An 18,659-nucleotide genomic window follows, 5' to 3' on the forward strand; every position below is an offset into this window, starting at 1 on the left:
AATGTTTAATTATGGATAGTAGAAAAATTGTATTATACTTTATTTGGCCCACTTTTTAATTTAATTCTGAAATGGTGAACGTTCCAACTTTAAGAACTGGAAGTATACACTGCAGACTTTACATGCCTAACCCTGCTACATATCTATCCCAAATGGCCTCAACAGTAAAGATTAGATTACATCCTGGAAGACAATGCAGGTTTTGCTAACTTTCACTGCATTCCAACATTGACGTGTTTGCATATGTGTAACAACAGTACATCAGATACCCGAAGTGAAACCTAGCTTCCAAAATGGCCGCACCCATAATTAGAGAAAGGTGAAAGAAATTATGCCCCTTTAAATTGTTGAACCTAAATAAATACTCCTGGCTATGAAGGTGTATTTTTATTACAATTGTACTTGCAAGTTGTGTCTGTGACATCATGAATTACATTTCAGTTATGTTTTGCCACTAGCAAAATACAATTTTTTTGACCAAATAATCATATAAAAGTTAATTCCAATATTATAATGATCATAGTGTGTTTTTATTGATTTGTTACAGTAAAAAAATAGTTTAAAACATATGGTGATTAGGGCTCTTTTTTTAACATTGTTATCTTCAGAACCCAGCCCCAGTGAACCGGTAGCCCAGAGTAATTCATAAAAGGCAAAGTAATAACCATTCCTGTTTGTGGTGATGGTAACCACTTCAGTGTTCCTGTACAGCCAATTAGTTGAACCTGAAAAAGCACAAATTCATCATTTAATGGAGGAATAGAACATTTAAAAACACTAAAATAAAATAGGAAACAAAATAATCCCACATAATTCATTATACTTTCCACCATCTCACAGCAATCACAGGGTCACATGCACTATTCTCAGGAACCCTTCTCCTATTTATTGCTCCTAGTGCTTGCCCTTCTGTCTTCCCTAAATCCAGACTGCCTGCCTCTATACTGCTAACTCCTAACCTAACTTGTGAAGATCTAGGCCTACATAGTATAATGAGGCCTTAGACCTGTTCTACCGTCTTCTCATCTCCTACATGTATCAATACCTGTAGCTCTCTACTCTCCAGTACCTATGTGAAAGATACTTACTACTCAGATCCTAATATTCACCTCCCCTGTCGCCCATCACTGCATAGAGATCTGCCCCCTTGCTCTTAAGGGACATGGCAAAGAATTTGAAGAAGAAGCAAAACGTCTACCAACACCTAAAAAGACTGTCAAAGATTATTTTCATCAGCCACTGACAGACCAGCAGGGCTTCTCTGAAGATAAACTACCCGATTCTCCTAGATCCGCTGATGAGACACTTGGATCTCTTTTGAACACAACCCAACTGGCCCTGAACCTTCAAGGGATAAATCTAATGTCCTTATAGAAGCCATAAGCTTCACTGTATTAGCTTCCCATCATGACCCCTTTCTAAAAAGTTTAACAAGAATCCTATGCTGATATAAAAAGGGACATTGAGTTAATGGAGGAACAAACAGATGCCTTGGAGTGCAAACAAAAATGCCTGATATTTGATCACACAAGCCTTGTAGCCTGTGTGAGTTGCTCCCCTTATTCTAAAAAGAAGTAAGGTGTTGCTGTACTGATCCATAGAGATGTCTCTTGCGACCTCCAGTGTGTTAAAGAGACCCTGAGGTTATATTTATAATAATGGTATGTAAATTAAGCAATATGTTGTGTACTATTGATCACTTTATGTCCAACCAAATTACCTTCCTCCAAACCCTGTTTCTTTATACAGCCCACGTCAAATGAGGTTTACTGTTAATAGGAGATTTCAACTTTGTTGTTTAAATTAATTTCACAGGTTCAACTCTTACAACCCTCTAACAACTTGAATGGAAAATGTGAACCTGCTGAAACTAAATGAAGTCATTGAGATGTTCAGACTCCCGGAGTCTTTTTGCAAAGTCGTTAGTGCTCTTTATTCAACTCCTACTGCGAGGGTGCGTGCAATGGGATTCTGTTCTTCACTGTTATCAATTAATAATGGGACACAGGAGGGATGCCTGCTGTTCCCCCTACTTTTCACTCAATCAAATTATTAGTTGTGTCAATTAGAAAAAATGCACAGATTCAGGGTCTCATGTCGCATGATACACCTCAAATCTGCATTATTTGACCTGTTTCTTATCAGTGCCCTCCCACCCTACTGGATCCACTGACCTGATTTGGACATCTTTCTTATTACAAAATTAACATAAATAAAATGGAGGCATGCCTAATCAGACTCATGTGCTTCAGTCCCTTAAGAGACAATTCCACTTTAGATGGTCTAAATTGTGGAACACTTTTTTGAGATTTTCAAGTAGCGCTGACCTCTCAGAGGTATGATGAGATGTCATAAACGAGCCGAGTGGCAGCTGTCAAGATGATGTTGCTACTGAAACTATCTATCTGAGCTGGAAAGAGCAAGGATTATGATGTAATAACAAAGACAATATGGTAATAATGGTAAAAGTGAAAGATTTGTTTAATTGTGAGATTCTAAGGAAAGGCAAGAGAGCAGTCAGATTGAATATATCTCTTACCTGTGTCTTTCCAGTTACAGGTACAGGCTCTCCAAGGATTACTTTCCAGGAAGAAGGCCACTTCAGAAATATGGCATATAATGTCTGCTCTGAGGCACGCCAAGTATACCTATTAGCAACATATTGTTAGCACTTACATGACAAAACAATTACATTTTCTTTTACTTAAAGGGACATGAAACCCAAAATAATTTCTTTCATGATTCAGACAGAACATGTGATTTTTTTTTTTTTTATATTTTATTTATTGAGGTTGAGATCACGATACAACATGGATGTAATACATCATCAAAAATGCATAAATACCAGAGAAAAGTATTAACAATATACACATCATGACCAGCATATTATTATTTCTGTTGCATCACAGAAATGAAATAGAAAGAAAAAGAAATAGTCTCAACCTCATTTTTTCTATTTTTCCCTAGCTTCGAGATATTCATATCAAACAAGTAAAGCATAATGATATAGTGCTTATTCTTTTTCACAAAATGCTAATGTAAATTAAACTTTCAGGTACAACATATACCATAATTTACATCATTTTATCATGCTATAAATTAACAGCCAAAACAATAATTAAATTTTACCCTTTACTTCCCTTTCCGTCTTAAATCAATTATTCATATGAAAGTCAACCAGCCTACCATACCTAATCCACTAAGGGAGGAATGGCCTATCCAACCCAACAGCGCTAGGCGTAATAACATTAAACACAGCATGTAACCATCAACAGAGGGAAGAAAAAAAAAAAAAAAAAAAAACATGAAAAAAGGAGGGGGGGCGAGAGATGAGCAAGGAAGACTACCATAGACCCAGGAGTACCAATTCTGAGTTCCTGAATGGGTATATCAAATGTTCTCTTTCATTCAATGGAAATATTTTAATGAAAGTTGTCCATTTTTTAAAGAAACCTTCAATGTCATTCTCTTCTTCTATGTTGGTGTCTCTTTGCTCTATCATATATTGTTTTTTTAGGCAATTTTTAAGCTCATTTATACTGGGACTTGCCCTTCCTTTCCATTTTTTGAAAATTAGATATCTTGCCGCTAGGATAATCATATTAACTATTTTATTGTGCTTCCGGAGGTCTTTCGTTGCTTCCCATAGAAGGATTACAGAAACTATGTCTAACCTCAGAGGAGAGATTTTTAAAACATGATTAATCCAGTATTCTATTTTAGCCCAAAAATTTTTAATCTTAGGGCATTCCCAGATCATGTGGATAAGGTCTGCCGATGGTAATGAACATTTTGGACATATACAAAAACTAATATTCCCACATCTTGTCCCTTTTTTCGGGGTATAGTAAGTCCTATACAGTAACTTAATATGGGATTCTCTCCATGTGGCCGATAAAGTAATTTGTGATACTTTTGAAATAGAAGCCTGGATTTTATTTAGATTTATGGTATGTTGAGTTATCATGGAGTCCCATGCAACTGTTAAGTTTCCTAAATTCATCTCCCCTTTGTTAGATATTAATAATTGATAACATGGTGAGATTGACATAAACCCATTTTTAGCTAACACCAGCAGATTCTCCAACTTCCCCCAGGACCAGTTCCAGCCAGATTCATTTGTCATCTTAGTTATGAAGTGTCTAATTTGTAAGTATGCAAAAAATTCTTGGTTACTAAGACTGAATTCTCTTTTTAAACTCTCAAATGTTTTAATACATTGGCCATTCCAGTCTATCATCTGGGAGACATTATTCAAACCTAATGTATGCCATTTTTGGAAAGGTGCCGATTGTAGTCCCGCTTGAAATTTAGGGTTCCCTCTAATTGGCATATAGTTGGAGACATTTCCTTTGATAGATAATAACCTACATATCTTCCTCCATGCCTGTAGTGGATATATTAATGTTTTGAATATTTTAATTTCCTGGGGGACTGTCTTAGGATTGCAGTGTATCAAAGCTGTGGGAAGATATGGTAGACTTACATTTTTTTCAAGTTCATTGTTTGTTACATAATCTTTGTTTAGAATCCAATCTACAACTATTCGGGCCAGTGAGGCCAGGTTGTAGAATTGTATATCCGGCAATGCAAGTCCACCATACTTCCTGGGAAGTGAAAGCTTCATTAACGAGATTCTTGGTTTTTTATTCTGCCATATAAAAATTCTCAACCTACTATTAATTTTTTCAATATCCTTCCTTTTAAGAATTATTGGAGTATTCTGTAAAATGAATAACAACTTTGGAAGCAAAATCATTTTAAATGCGGCAATACGACCTGAGATCGAGAGTGGGAAATTTTGCCATAATTTTAAACTCGCCTCAATCTCTCTCAGTACTGGTTTTACATTAAGATCATAGCATTTATCTAGGTCGGAAATGATCATTATCCCCAAATATCTAAATGATTCTGAGACTCTAAAAGGAATTTCTATCAAGGAGTCTGGGTTTTTTCTAATCCATAATAATTCAGATTTTGACGCATTGATCCTATAACCCGAGAAGGATCCGAATTGTTCTATAATTGAAATAAGTATAGGTATATTATTTTGCGTGTTAGAGATGTAAAGCAGGATGTCATCTGCGTATAACGCAATTTTAAGCTCTGCTCTACCTATTCTGATTCCTTCTATTTGTGTTCTTATCGCTATTGCCAGTGGTTCAATTGAAATATTGAAGAGGAGAGGAGAGAGGGGGCATCCCTGGCGCGTTCCCCTTTCCAGCAATATCTCAGAAGATAATGTATTATTAACGATTAACCTGGTGAATGATTTTTTATATAAGTTCTCCACAAATTTAGGGAAGTGCCCACTGAAGCCAAACTTGTGGAGAGACGAGAACAGGTGGTCCTGATGGATTGAATCAAATGCTTTTTCTGCATCAATTGAAACAATTGCTAGATCTGGGGAGTCCCCCTCTCTCCTCTGCCCCGCCAACTCAGTAGATTTAAAGTAGTCTAAAGTGACTAATACTTCCCTAATCTTTGCTGTTAGATTTCGTTTCTGCAAAAATCCAGCTTGGTCTTTGTGTATTATTTCCGGGAGAACTAATTGCAGTCTCTTGGCTAAAATAGAGGTCAGGATCTTGTAATCAGAATTTAATAGTGCTATGGGCCTGTAAGATTCCTTTTTTGTCGGATCCTTCCCGGGTTTAAGAACCAAAGTAGTGTGAGATGCACAAAACTGAGGCGAGACTGCCTTTCCATTGATAAACATGTGGTTAAAAAGTTTACTTAACGGTGAAACAACGAATGGTGCAAGAATTTTATAAAATTCATTTGGTAATGCATCCGGACCAGGAGCCTTGTTTGATGGAAGATCCTGAATCATCTTTAGAATTTCTTCCTGAGAAATTGGGGAGTTAACCATTAACATTTTTTCACCGTCAAGTACAGGGTGGGTAATTTTGCTCCAGAATTCATCTGATTTAGTTTTATCTGCATCCCTTAAAGAGTAGATCTCTTTGAAGTATTCTAAAAATATGTTAGAGATATCATCTACATTTGTGTGAGTTTTCTTCTTATGCAGAAGCTTATCTATTAATGGAGATCTTTTTTCTTTTTTCATCAAATTAGCCAATAACTTTCCAGCTTTATTGCCATAGCGATAAAGTCTTGCCTGAAGTTTAAGCTCCTTTTGGGTCTCTCTATAAGTTAAAAATGAGTCTCTTTCATTTTTTGCTCTAATATATCTGATCCAATTTCCCGGGGAGTTATCCAGCAAATAGCGATTATATGAGTTGATTACAGCTTTTGTCACTTCTGTTTCTCTGATTCTTAGTGTTTTATTTCTGTTAGCAATATATGAAATCATTTCCCCCCTAAGAACTGCCTTTGCAGCCTCCCAGAAAATATCTGGGCGGTCACCATAAGTCTTATTAAATTCAGCATATTCTTCATATTTGCTTTTTAACCAGTTTTTAAATTTTAACTCATTCGCCAGCCATGTGGGGAAGAAGAAGCGAGAGGATCTTAGTTTGAAGTCATTATATTGAATTTCTATTGTGATGGGGCTATGGTCTGATATACATATGGGAAGTATTTTGGCTATAATTTTCATTTTACATAGCCTTTCATCTATAAGGAATAAATCTATTCTGGATAGAGTTTTGTGAGCTCGAGACAAACAGGTAAAATCTCTCAGATCTGGATTCTGTAGTCTCCATATGTCCCTGACTAACAAATTTTGAGAGATTTTCTTGAACATTTTAGTTTCCAGGCTATCTCGCCTATTCTTCCCCACAATGGACTTCTGTCTGAGTCTGTCCAGGGGTTGGTGTGGGGCCATGTTATAATCCCCGCCCAGAATTAGGTATCCTATTGATTCAGAAATTATTTTTGATTGCAGATTGTCCCAGAATATTGGATCGAATACATTAGGAGCATATAGGTTACAAAGTGTATACAGGATTCCTTCTATCTTTAATTTTAAAATTATATATCTCCCTTCCGGGTCTGAAATACTGTGCAAAATTTCATAATTAATTCTTTTCCCTAACAAGATTGCCACACCTCTCTTCCTTTTTGTGCCCGTAGAAGCAACCACTTCCTTTACCCAAGAGGACTTTAATTTTAGCACTTCCTGCAAATTTAAGTGAGTTTCTTGTAGCATAGCTATATCAGTGCCAATTTTTTGTAGGTGAGCCAAAACTGATTTTCGTTTGATAGGGGAGGTGAGACCTCCAATATTCCAAGAGGTTATTTTACATTTATCTGCCCTGCCCATCTCTCAGCCACCCAAAAAAAAAAAAAAAAGACAACAAAACAAAAAAAAAAAAAAAAACAAAAAAAAAAAAAAAAAAAAAAGAAAATTCCCTGAAGCTATATACCCTCCTAATGCAGGCATTCCCCTGGGGGCCCTGCATAACCCCCTAATAGAGCTTACACCTTGCATAGAGTATCAGACTATAATCTGTAAAACTCAAAAAATATACTGATTTTTCATCTATTATCATTCCTTTCTAGCTCTTCTACAAATTTCTCTGCTTTTTTTGCAGATTCAAACAAGTGAACTTCGTCATTGAGAATAACCTTTAATTTAGCCGGATAAATTATGGTGGCACGGTAACCTGCTTTAATAAGTTTCGTACAGATAGGGGATAACTCTTTTCTTTTCCCTGCTGTTTCAGCGGAGAAATCCTGGAATATTAGTATATTGTTTGTCCCTAGGGAGATAGGTTGATTCTTTCGGTAGTACTGAAATATTACCATCTTATCCTGAAAATTTAGTAATTTAGCTATTATTGGTCTAGCTCTAGTCTTCCCTCTTCCTTCATCAGACTGACGCCCTACTCTGTGGGCCCTTTCAACTATTATTGGAGGATATGAGGGAGGTAATCCTAGTATTTGTACTAAGGTTTCAGATATAAATTTTCCCAAATCTTCATGTTGTTTCCCCTCTGGGACCCCTATTATTCTTAAATTGTTCCTCCGCGAGCGATCTTCAAGATCCTCTATTTTAGTTTGTATTTTGGATAGTGTTATATCTGCAGTTTCTAGTTTAGAACTGTGAATTGAGCTAATATCCTCCAAGTCTGACACTCTTTGTTCAGCTTCTTGAAGTCTATTTGCAAATTGTCGAATTTCATTAGTGAGGGATACGATGTCTTGTTTAATCTCAAGTTTGAGAGATTCAAATCTTGGGGAAAGTGCTTCAGTTATACTGGATACCAGTGCTTGAGTATCTGCACTTTCTTTGTTATAGGAGAGATTAGAGGAGAGTGAGTGAATGTCTACCTGTGTTTCTATCGTATTTTTGTTTTTCTTATCTCTATGTCTGGCCGCCATAGCTGGTGAGGGGGTCTTAGTGTGTGTGTGTAGAAATTTATCCATGAATTGATTAAGTGCTTAAAAATGAAACAAAAAGAAGGTGGGGGACAAATTCCCCCACCTAAAGTGCTGAATAGTGATTTAAAGTGTTATCTATTGAAGGGGTAGAGAGAGAGAAAAAAAAAAAAAAAAAAGGAGTGAGGGAGTGAGTTTCGTGAGGATGTGGGGGGAAGGAAAAAAAAAAAAAAAAGTGAATTAAAGTGTTTTAAATTATGGCGGTGTGTTACTTTATGTCCTTAAAAAGAGTTCAATCAGTTCTTTCTAAGTATCGAAATGCTTTTTATTTTTTAGTGCATTTGTTTAGCTGTTTAATAAATGGCTTTATTTATTCACTACAAGACTCTCAATCCCAGAAAAAACAGGGAAGGAAAAAGTTAAGCCAAACAAGCTTAACCTATGTGTCGAATTATTCTTCTCTCCTATTTCTAGTTACTGCAATGCTCCTGATTCCTAGAGAGTTAAGCTATACTTAAACAGTATCCAGTTTGCTTATGCTTTGTACTCAGTTATTTAGGTTTTATATATAATCACTTTTAACTTGCCAGTATATGAAATCAAGAAAACTACTACATTAATTTACCCCCTTTAGTACCTGTGTGTATCTCTTCACAATCTGTTACTTATATAGTAAATATTTTTATTTCAGTAATCACCACCGAACTTGAAATTTCCTTGTAAATGACACTTTTTATATAGTGTCTTTCTATTTTTCTAGGTTGAGTGTATTATATGGTACAGAAAAAGTCACAAATGTACTCCACTTTTGTATTCGATATTAGTCTGGGCAGTACCCAGCTTTGTATATGTATCACAACGTAGGTTATCAACTATTTATGTTTACACTTAGGACAGCAATTTGTTACCCTCCTAGAATAAGAAACACAGAAGGAAATACACTTTAGCACTTAAGCTATGATTCATCACTATGTCTTAACTTAAACAGCTATTCGGTGCCTTATTTAACCTTCATCAAATTAATCGCAAAACCTGTGTAACCATATTCAAGGGGATACATTACTATGCACTTAAAATAAGAAAATATTAATTTGTTAATATAAACAGAAGCAATATCTTTCCAGCCTTCCTCCTTCCTTCCTTCTTCCCTTCTGAACCTTTCCCCTTTTTGCAAAAAGAAACATACAACAAATTCTGAAAGGGGGGTAGTATCATATGCCAAACATATTAATCTCTTCTGTTCACTTTATCTTCCTCAAAGTATGTGTGCAAAAAAAAAGATTAATCAGTGTCTCCAAGGTTGACACTGTTATGTCTCTTAAGAACAATCATGTTTTTTAAACCGTTCTAATAGTACTGTTCTTGTTATATGGTTTCTTTCCCAAAGAAACCGGCAAAGTTCTGGGAGGGATGTCAGCCACAACTTATTTATAGCAAAGGAAAGTTAAAAAACAAAGATAGTGGCTATTAATCTGTTTAACACATTAAGAAAACATGTGCAGATATCAAACAGTTAGCATGTACTTTACCAGCTACCGTCCAGACTGTACACGAGGAGCTAAGAAGCAATCACAGAAGTTTTTCTGGGTAATCCGGGCTCCCCCTTCACAACAACCATGAAAGGAGAGTGGTGAGTGTGGAGACCAGGCAGGCAGCGCTGGTCAGCTTCACCAGCCAAGACTCAGGGCAGGTATTTAGATGAGGACAGCGGCCCGGTCCCGGGGAGACAATTAGGCGAGCGGAGTGATCCAAGTCCCTCACGCAACATCGGTGGGAGGGGATCCCTGGGCCAATGAGGAGTAACACTCCCGGAGACGTTGCGCTCCTTTTCCTCGTTGCCAGAAGCGTAGCGGGACACAGGAAAAAACGGCCAGACCGCAGCCAAAGAAGATCCGGCAATCAGGTGATTCCTCCTACTCCCGAGTCAGGAAGATGAAGACAGCCGCGTCGGCACCCACCACCGGACAGCAGAGGCAAACTTCCTTCAACTACCCGACAGGTCAGAAAGGGCTAAGGTGCAGGGGGGCTCCGTCCGTACAGGCTGGTAACTGATCAGTTGGGCTTCGCCTCTGGTATGTATGGCTGAGGAGGTATTCCCAGACAGATGCAACCTTTCTCACCCAGCGCCTGCAGGAAAAAGGTGTATTGGAGGATTAACACTCTGGGTATAGCCGTTTAGGTAAGGTTCACCTTTCTGTTCCCTTTCTCCTTTACAGGCAGTAGTGCAGTTTAGTGATGGTGTTAGATAAATCTTTATGTTATGCGATGGATCTTTATGCCGATATTTTCTGAGAGGTATGTGTCCATACAATTGGCATAAGCAGCTTAGTGCGTTGGTATGGCACTAGCCGAGTTCCAGTAGTGGTAGTATTTTAATTTGCAAGCCGCCCGGGGTCCAAGGGTTTGGGCGCCGAATTCTCGCCAACAGGCTTGCAGGGAAGGTAGTCGGAGCAGGTGCTTCACGTGACCACACACCTGGGCTCCTCCCTCAGAACATGTGATTTTAAACAACTTTCCAATTTGCTTCTATTATCTAAATTGCTTTATTCTCTTGGTATCCTTAGTTGAAAAGCATATCTAGGTAGGCTCAGGAGCAGCATTACATTACTGGGAGCTAGCTGCCGATTGGTGGCTGCACAAAAATGCCTCTTTTCATTGGTTCACCAGATGTCTTCAGATAGCTCCCAGCAATGCATAGCTGCTCCTTCAAAAAAACGATACCCACCCAGAGAATCAAGCAAATTGGATAAAAGTAAATTGGAAAGTTGTTTGAAAGCACATGCTCTATTCCACTGGTTTTCAAACCTGTCCTCAAGCCTCCCCAACAGGCCAGGTTTTCTGGATTACCTTGGAAGAGAGCAGGTAAAACAAACTATGTTTACTAATCAGCTGATTATTTCACCTGTGCTCCAGATCAGATATTCACAACATGTGGCCTGTTAGGGAGCCTAAAGACAGGTTTGAAAACCAGTGCTCTATTTGAATCACAAAAAATAAGAAAAAGAAAAATGTTGAGTGTCATGTCCCTTTAATTGAATACCAATTTTAATAAATACTGAACAATAAATTAGCTACCCATTTTTCAGAATAAAATGTCTATATGTTTTCATTAAAATATGTTTATTTTAGAAGGTAAACAAATAAACATTATAACTTGGTTATACACTAGTAAGCTTAAAGGCTGTGACACACTGCAAGCGATGCGGCGCGAGGCAAAGCAGCTGCTTCTCATCGCTTCTGAAGTTCAAATATTTCATCTCTGAGCGCTCAGCTACGCGAGCTGACGCGGCAGAGTGCTCAGAGATGAAAAGGCAGGACACACTGAGCGCGCACAGCCGCATCTACACGCTGCGCACCGCTCCACTTGCAGTGTGTCACAGCCTTAATGATTTTGGAGGTGTCTCTGTAGGTAACAATTATTTGCTCTTTCCCATTAACGGGCCGCCGCTCTGTTGGTAAATACTGAATGCCAGCAGATGGCGCTATAGAGTTTTAGTCCATTAGTTAAAGGGACAGTCAACACCAGAATTGTTGTTATTTAAAAAGATAGATAATCCCTTTATTACCCAATCCCCAGTTTTGCATAACCAACACTGTTATATTAATATACTTTTTACCTCTGTAATTACCTTGTAGCTAAGCATCTTCTGACAGCCCCCTGATCACATGACATTTTATTTATTATCTATTGACTTTCATTTTAACCAATTAGTGCAGTGTCTGCTACAAGCCACGGTCATGATCACATGTTTTCTATATGGCTGACATGAACTAGCTCTCCCCTGTTGTGAAAAGCAAATAAAAAAGCATGTGATTAGAGGCAGCCTTCAAGGGCTTAGAAATTATATGAGCCTTCCTAGGTTTAGCTTTCAACTAAAAATACCAAGAGAACAAAGCAAAATTGGTAATAAAAGTAAATTGGAAAGTTGTTTAAAATTACATGCCCTATTTGAAACATGAAAGTTTTTTTTGGACTTGACTGTCCCTTTAATGGAAAAGTACCATTATTTTCAGAAGCATAACTTCCATCTTAGGTGCTTGATTCTCTTTCACCACATTTTTCTTGCTGCACTAAGGCTTGTCACACTTAGCGGGGTGCTCTGCCGATCCTCTGACATCCACCCCAAGTGAACCTTGGTGAATGATGTTTACAAGGGTGGCTTCACCCTTGAACCCCCCCAGGAGAAGGCAATAAAGGGTTTAGATGGGTGAATTTCTTTGCCATTAACAGACAAACACTCTATAGCGCCATCTGCTGGCATTTTGTATGGCGGTTTGTCACGGGAACAGTATCCAATTATTAATGAATCGGCAGTAGGGCTGCACAATTAATCGCTGATGAGATTTTAAACAGTGATTAATCGCTGCGGATGCTGCACGACTCAGAAAAATGTACTCTGTCTTACTGTACTATGCTATATTGATATACAGCAATACATTAGGAAACTCACATTGAAACGTTATTTTATTAAAAATCCGCCACTTTCCAACAATACAATACAGTATGAAACATCTAATAAAAGGGAGCCCAACCAAACAACTAATATATCTCCCGCTTTGGGATCATATAGTAGTCCTACCAATTCATCCACACTTTTAAGCTCATATACAACCCACACAGATACTTCCCCTGAGCCAGATTTAGAGTGGAGTATACATGAAGATCAAGATAAGATCATTACAACAAATTTTAAAAGAAAATCCTCCTTTTATCCTGTAGGTGCACAAGGTGAATTTATTAATATATTCAACAAGCTAGTTAATGAAGATTTTTCCAAACTATGGGAACACAATAAAGGAAAGTGGGTAAATAAATTTAATGACAACCTCACTCGTGAGGAAAGATACACCCTTTCTAAACTTAAATCAGACACTAATATTGTGATAAGGGCCGCAGATAAAGGGAATGGGGTGGTCATATAGAACAAAGACTCAGCTTTAACCCCACTGAGACATATACAAAAAAACTTTCTACAATTTTGACAGCGGCCAAAATGGAAAACATAATCACCAAGGAAGAATTCAACTTCCTTTCTGAACCACATCCCAGTACCCCTCTATTTTACCACCTTCCTAAGGTCCATAAATCTCTCATAGACCCTCCAGGGAGGCCCATCATCTCTGGAATTAATTCCCTCACTAGCAATTTGTCCACTTACATAGACTTTTTTCTACAGCCTATAGTCAGAAACATTCCCTCCTTCATTAGAGACACCACCCATGTAATTAACACATTTGAAGGAATAGACTGGGAGGAGGACTTTATTTGGCTCACTTGCGATGTGACTGCCCTTTATACCTGCATTCCCCATCATTTGGGACTGCGGGCTATTGGGGACAGTCTCATGGCAAGTGAAATGATGTCTGAACAACTCGATTTCTTATTGTCATGCATCAAATTCATATTAGATCACAATTTTTTTGAATTTGAAAAAAAAAATTATTTACAAACCCAGGGTACCGCGATGGGTACGACATTCGCGCCATCGTACGCCAATATTTATATGGGTAAATTTGAGTCAGACTATATTTGGCAAAATAACCCATTCCATAACAACATCATTCATTACCATCGCTATATTAATGATGTAATTATCATCTGGAAAGGGGAAGAGTCACGGATCAACTGTTTTATTGAACACATTAATAACAATAACTTTAATCTTAAGTTTACTCATAACACACATAAGGAACATATCGATTTCCTGGACCTCACACTCTTCAAAACAACAAATAATAAAGTAGCGGTAAAAAACTTTAGAAAAGCCACTGACAAGAATGGGTTTTTGAATGCCAACAGTGGGCATCTTGCAAGGTGGAAACAGAATATACCCTTAGGACAGTACCAACGTATCAAAAGAAACTGTACATTACAATCAGATTTCAACAGAGAAGTTCACATTCTAGATGAGAGATTTAGGGAAAAAGGTTATGCCACTGAACTTTTAGAGAAAGCAAAAATAATAGTAGAAAACATGGATAGACAAAAAATGCTTGAACCAGTAGCAAGAGAGGAAAAACAAGGACGACAATATTAGATTTATTACCACATATAATCAAGGTAGTAAAGCGATAGAAAAAATAATTAATTCTCATTGGGATATCCTCAAAGCAGACCCCATTTTAGGTAATTCCCTTCCAAATAGACCTATTTTTACCTATAAGAAAAATAGGGATCTCAAGAACATCTTGGCCCCTTCAAAACTTAGACCTGTCACCCAGACAACAACAAACAATAGTATGGGTTGTAATTGGTTAGGCAACTTTAAAGGTACTAGAAGATGTGGAGTAGCCAGATGTGGAATGTGTTCCCATATCTGCAAACAAGATCACTTTCACGATTCTAAAAATGAAAAGAAATACTCCATTAAAAAAAGATTCTCATGTAGTTCTACATATATTGTATATATGCTCAGCTGCGATTGTAATTTGATCTATTTTGGGCGTACTAAGAGAACCATGAGAAAAAGGTTCAGTGAACATAAATATAACATCACACATGAGCTTGAGACACATAGTGTATCTTATCACTTCAAAACCCATCATAGGTCCAGTCCAGATAGCCTTAAAGTAAAAATTATTGAGGGGGTACCACCAAGTAAACATGTGAATAGACTCAGAACTCTCTGTCTAAGAGAGACCTTCTGAATTCACGAATTAAATACACTTACACCTAATAGATTAAAGATCGACTTAGATTTGAATGCTTTTATGTAGAAATACTTCCTGCCTTATACATATAAGTAATCATCTATATATATTTTAAAAAACTTTTTTCTACTACTTATATATAGAAGCACCTTTTAGCTTAATACACCGAAGAATCATTTTTAAATCATTCTAAATATATTTTTTCCACTTCTGTTTGCTATTCATATTTTTATTTATCTAATTTTATCATTGCTAATTGCTTTTCAGGCATTCCAGATTTTATGTCCTCAGTATTTATTATATGTGTATTCTAGTTTTTATATTTGCAAATATTGAACATTAGTTGTAATTTTTTATTTTTATGTTATGTATTTACTTGGTGTGTTATTTATCAACATATCATGTTTTTTAGATCATTATCACTAATTTCAGTAGGTTTTTCAGAGAATTTGTGCATATATATTTATTGTGTCCAACTTTTGTCCCATAGTAATATGACTTGGACCTATCCGGGCGCATTCACAGATAGCAGAGAATATTGTATCACAGAGCAATGATCAAAATACACCATCAGCCAATCAGGCGCAATCTCCAGCTATATGTGCGTGCTCCCGGCTACTCCTATTATACATCCTCTTGAGAAAGTCCTAACGCTATAGGACGTAACGCGTTGAGGTCATCAACGCTCTGACATCACGCACGCACACGGACTGTTTCATTCTGACAGGAGAGCCCACGAGAGACTTTGGCGCCTACCTTGTTTGTGGCCGTTAACATCTATCTCTCAGTCCGGTTTGGCTCGTAGCATGGCTCAGAGCAGTTATATATGTTTGAATGCTTGATTATCACTACTATCTTGTAAGTGTGTTTTTATTAAGCGCTAACACTGTCAAAATAAATTGTTACTCTTAGATGGGATGCGCTGTCTTTGTGTTTTTCAGTTCTTACTGTACTATGCTGCAGTGCTGCTGCTATTAGTTGATGCATGGATGTTAAAAACAGGTTGCAGGATTTACCTTGTCAATGCCACATCCCTCATGTTTTCCTGGATAGTCCCTCAGCTAAATGAAGCAGTGTGCATTGTACTACCTAAATTACTACACTTAGAAACACAAATCAATCAGTCAGTCAAATCAATCAATCCAGTCAAAAATCAATCAATCAAATCAATCAGTCAGTCAAAAATCAAGTCAGCAGCAGTTTTCAGGTTTCCCCATGCATACACTGCTTCATTTGTTACTCATACCACAGCTAGACTGACTGCCCAAGAAAACATAGACATGGACATGGACAATGTGGTAAGAACTGGCCAATAGCCAATTTAATTTCAATTAGCTTTGTGTGTCTTGAGTTCACTTGTTTGTATTATGTATTATGTGTCACATTCTTCATGTTTTCCTGGGTGGATAGTCACTCAGCTAAATGACTAACACATGAAGCAGTGTGCATTGTACTACCTAAATTACTACACTTAGAAACACAAATCATCAGTCAGTCAAATCAATCAGTCAAAAATAAATCAAATCAGTCAAAAATCAATCAATCAAATCAATCAGTCAAAAATCAATCAATCAAATCAATCAGTCAGTCAAAAATCAAGTCAGCAGCAGCTTTCAGGTTTCTCCATGCATACACTGCTTCCTTTGTTACTCATACCACAGCTAGACTAACTGCCCAGTGCCCAAGATAACATGGTTATGGTCAATGTGGTAAGAACCGGCCAACTAATTTAATTTCCTATTCATTTAGCTGTGTGTGCATTGTACTACCTTTGCTGTATACTTGTACACAAATCATACTGCTGTAAATTCAGCACTTTTTAGGTTTCTCCATGCATACACTGCTTCATATGTTAATCGTACCACAGCTAGACTGACTGTACAAGAAAACATGACAATGTTGTGTCAGAAGACCTAAGAACTGGCTAGTTGCTACTAACCACAGCACAGGCAGCTAATTTTATTTTAACTATTTTGTGGTTTGTATTCTTATGCTTCAAGAGTGTATTGGACATTGAGAAACATGTACATTAAGATTCTGTAGACTTAGATAAACTTTTTATTGAAAAATTAAGGTGTTATAGTAATTTTTAATAAAATCGTGATTAAATCGCAATTGCGGGTTTTGTTTTTTTTTAAAAATCACGATTTTTGTTTTCCCCATATTGCCCAGTCCTAATCAGCCGCACCGCTTTATTTTCAAGCTTCTATATCTTAGGTCAAATTTACAAATAAAAAAAGGTTATCCGGAAAAAGAGGACTTCCCTCCAACTGTCATTGGAGTCAATTCCAAGCCAACAGAATAAAAAAAACACAAAAAAACACCTTTGTGCACATTTTCACAGGATTTTCAACTTTTCAAATTCTACACGTCAGTCATATTACAACAGATAAGTGTGAAACATACATAGTTCAATAGTTAATTCCACAATTCAATTATGTTGCTAAGTGGACAAAAATAACTAATACAAAGCAGATATCCATTTAAAAATAGTTCAAATGATAATCATTGCATCATTTCACAAACCCTGGTATGAATTCTCCATCTATACTGGGTTCCCAGCTGTCAATGTGTTATATCTGTTCCATTAAAAGTTTATAGAAAGAAAAACATCAATAGGTTTAGTGAATACAAAATAATAGTTTTCTAAATGTAACGTGGATGTAAGCAAGGTTTTCATTCTGATTAAGTAGGGGCTTCTAATTGATTCCACTGTTTTGGAATTACCTGCTTGGCACAATTGATCATAATGAATTATCAATTATTCAGGGAAATTTGTTAAACATTATAAAAACGGAACTGGCTTAAATCACACTTTTAAACTATAAAATTTGTGCACAAATTAAATAATATGATTTGAATCTGAATTTATGATTGCAATGAAGTATTTGGACTTTTAAAACAGGCTAATTATAAAATTAATTCAAATTATTAAGTGCTCATATTCATTGATAGCAATGGTCACACTCTAGTAATTATAAATAATACATGAAAATAACTAACTATATTTTAATTTTGCTGGGCTGTGAACCTTTGGTCCTGTAAAGATCAGTAGAAATCCATGCAAAACACCCTTGAAAAGCCAACAATAGCCATTTCTGCTAGTTCTTGGTATCCTTTTTTGAAGGAATGGCTATGCACTACTGGGAGCTAGCTGAGCACACCTGGTGAGTCAATGAAAAAAGGAATTTATGTGTAGTCAGCAATCAGCAGCTAGCTCCCAGTAGTGCACTGCTACTCCAGAAACTACCTAGCTGTGTTTTTAAACAAAGGATACCAAAAGACTGAAATTAATTACATAATGGAAGTAAATTAGAAAGTTGATTAAAATGGCATGCTCCATCTGAATCATGGAAGTTTAATTTTGATGTTACTGTTCTTTTCACTAAATTTGTTTGTTTACTGATTTCAAACAAATGTATTCACACAATCCAATGTTTAAAGCACCTGAAAAACAGGCTTTAAAATTAAACAGTCAAGCATGTGGAGTTATAAATTATAAAATCATGATTAGAATAAAATATACTATTTAAAAGAAGAATTACACATTAAATATGTTCTTCATAGATAAAACATTTAGATATAAAATAATAAATCTATTGCTAAATCATTATTTCTTTAAGTTTATGATGTGTATTTATAAAATATAGAATATGGAATCAAGAGTTATAAATAAAATTAACCTAGATAGGATTAGCCAGAGTTTAGCTAGTAATGGGTTAAAT

The 18,659-nt window shown here is 36.6% G+C and overlaps 1 protein-coding gene across 1 annotated transcript in view; it reads right to left on the reverse strand.

Annotated features, from left to right (window-relative positions):
- Positions 1 to 508: 508 nt before the first annotated feature.
- FUCA2 (alpha-L-fucosidase 2) overlaps positions 509 to 18,659 on the reverse strand; it is a 99,010-nt gene continuing 80,859 nt past the window's right edge. Inside the window, exons 6-7 of the mRNA XM_053710644.1 lie at positions 2,540 to 2,648; positions 509 to 725 (exon numbers count right to left, since the gene is read on the reverse strand). Of these exons, the coding sequence (XP_053566619.1) occupies positions 576 to 725; positions 2,540 to 2,648 (259 nt within the window). The 3' untranslated portion in view covers positions 509 to 575. The remainder of the gene's footprint in view (positions 726 to 2,539; positions 2,649 to 18,659) is intronic.

Source organism: Bombina bombina, chromosome 4 (genome assembly GCF_027579735.1).
Source record: "Bombina bombina isolate aBomBom1 chromosome 4, aBomBom1.pri, whole genome shotgun sequence".
Taxonomy (NCBI): Eukaryota; Metazoa; Chordata; class Amphibia; order Anura; family Bombinatoridae; genus Bombina; species Bombina bombina.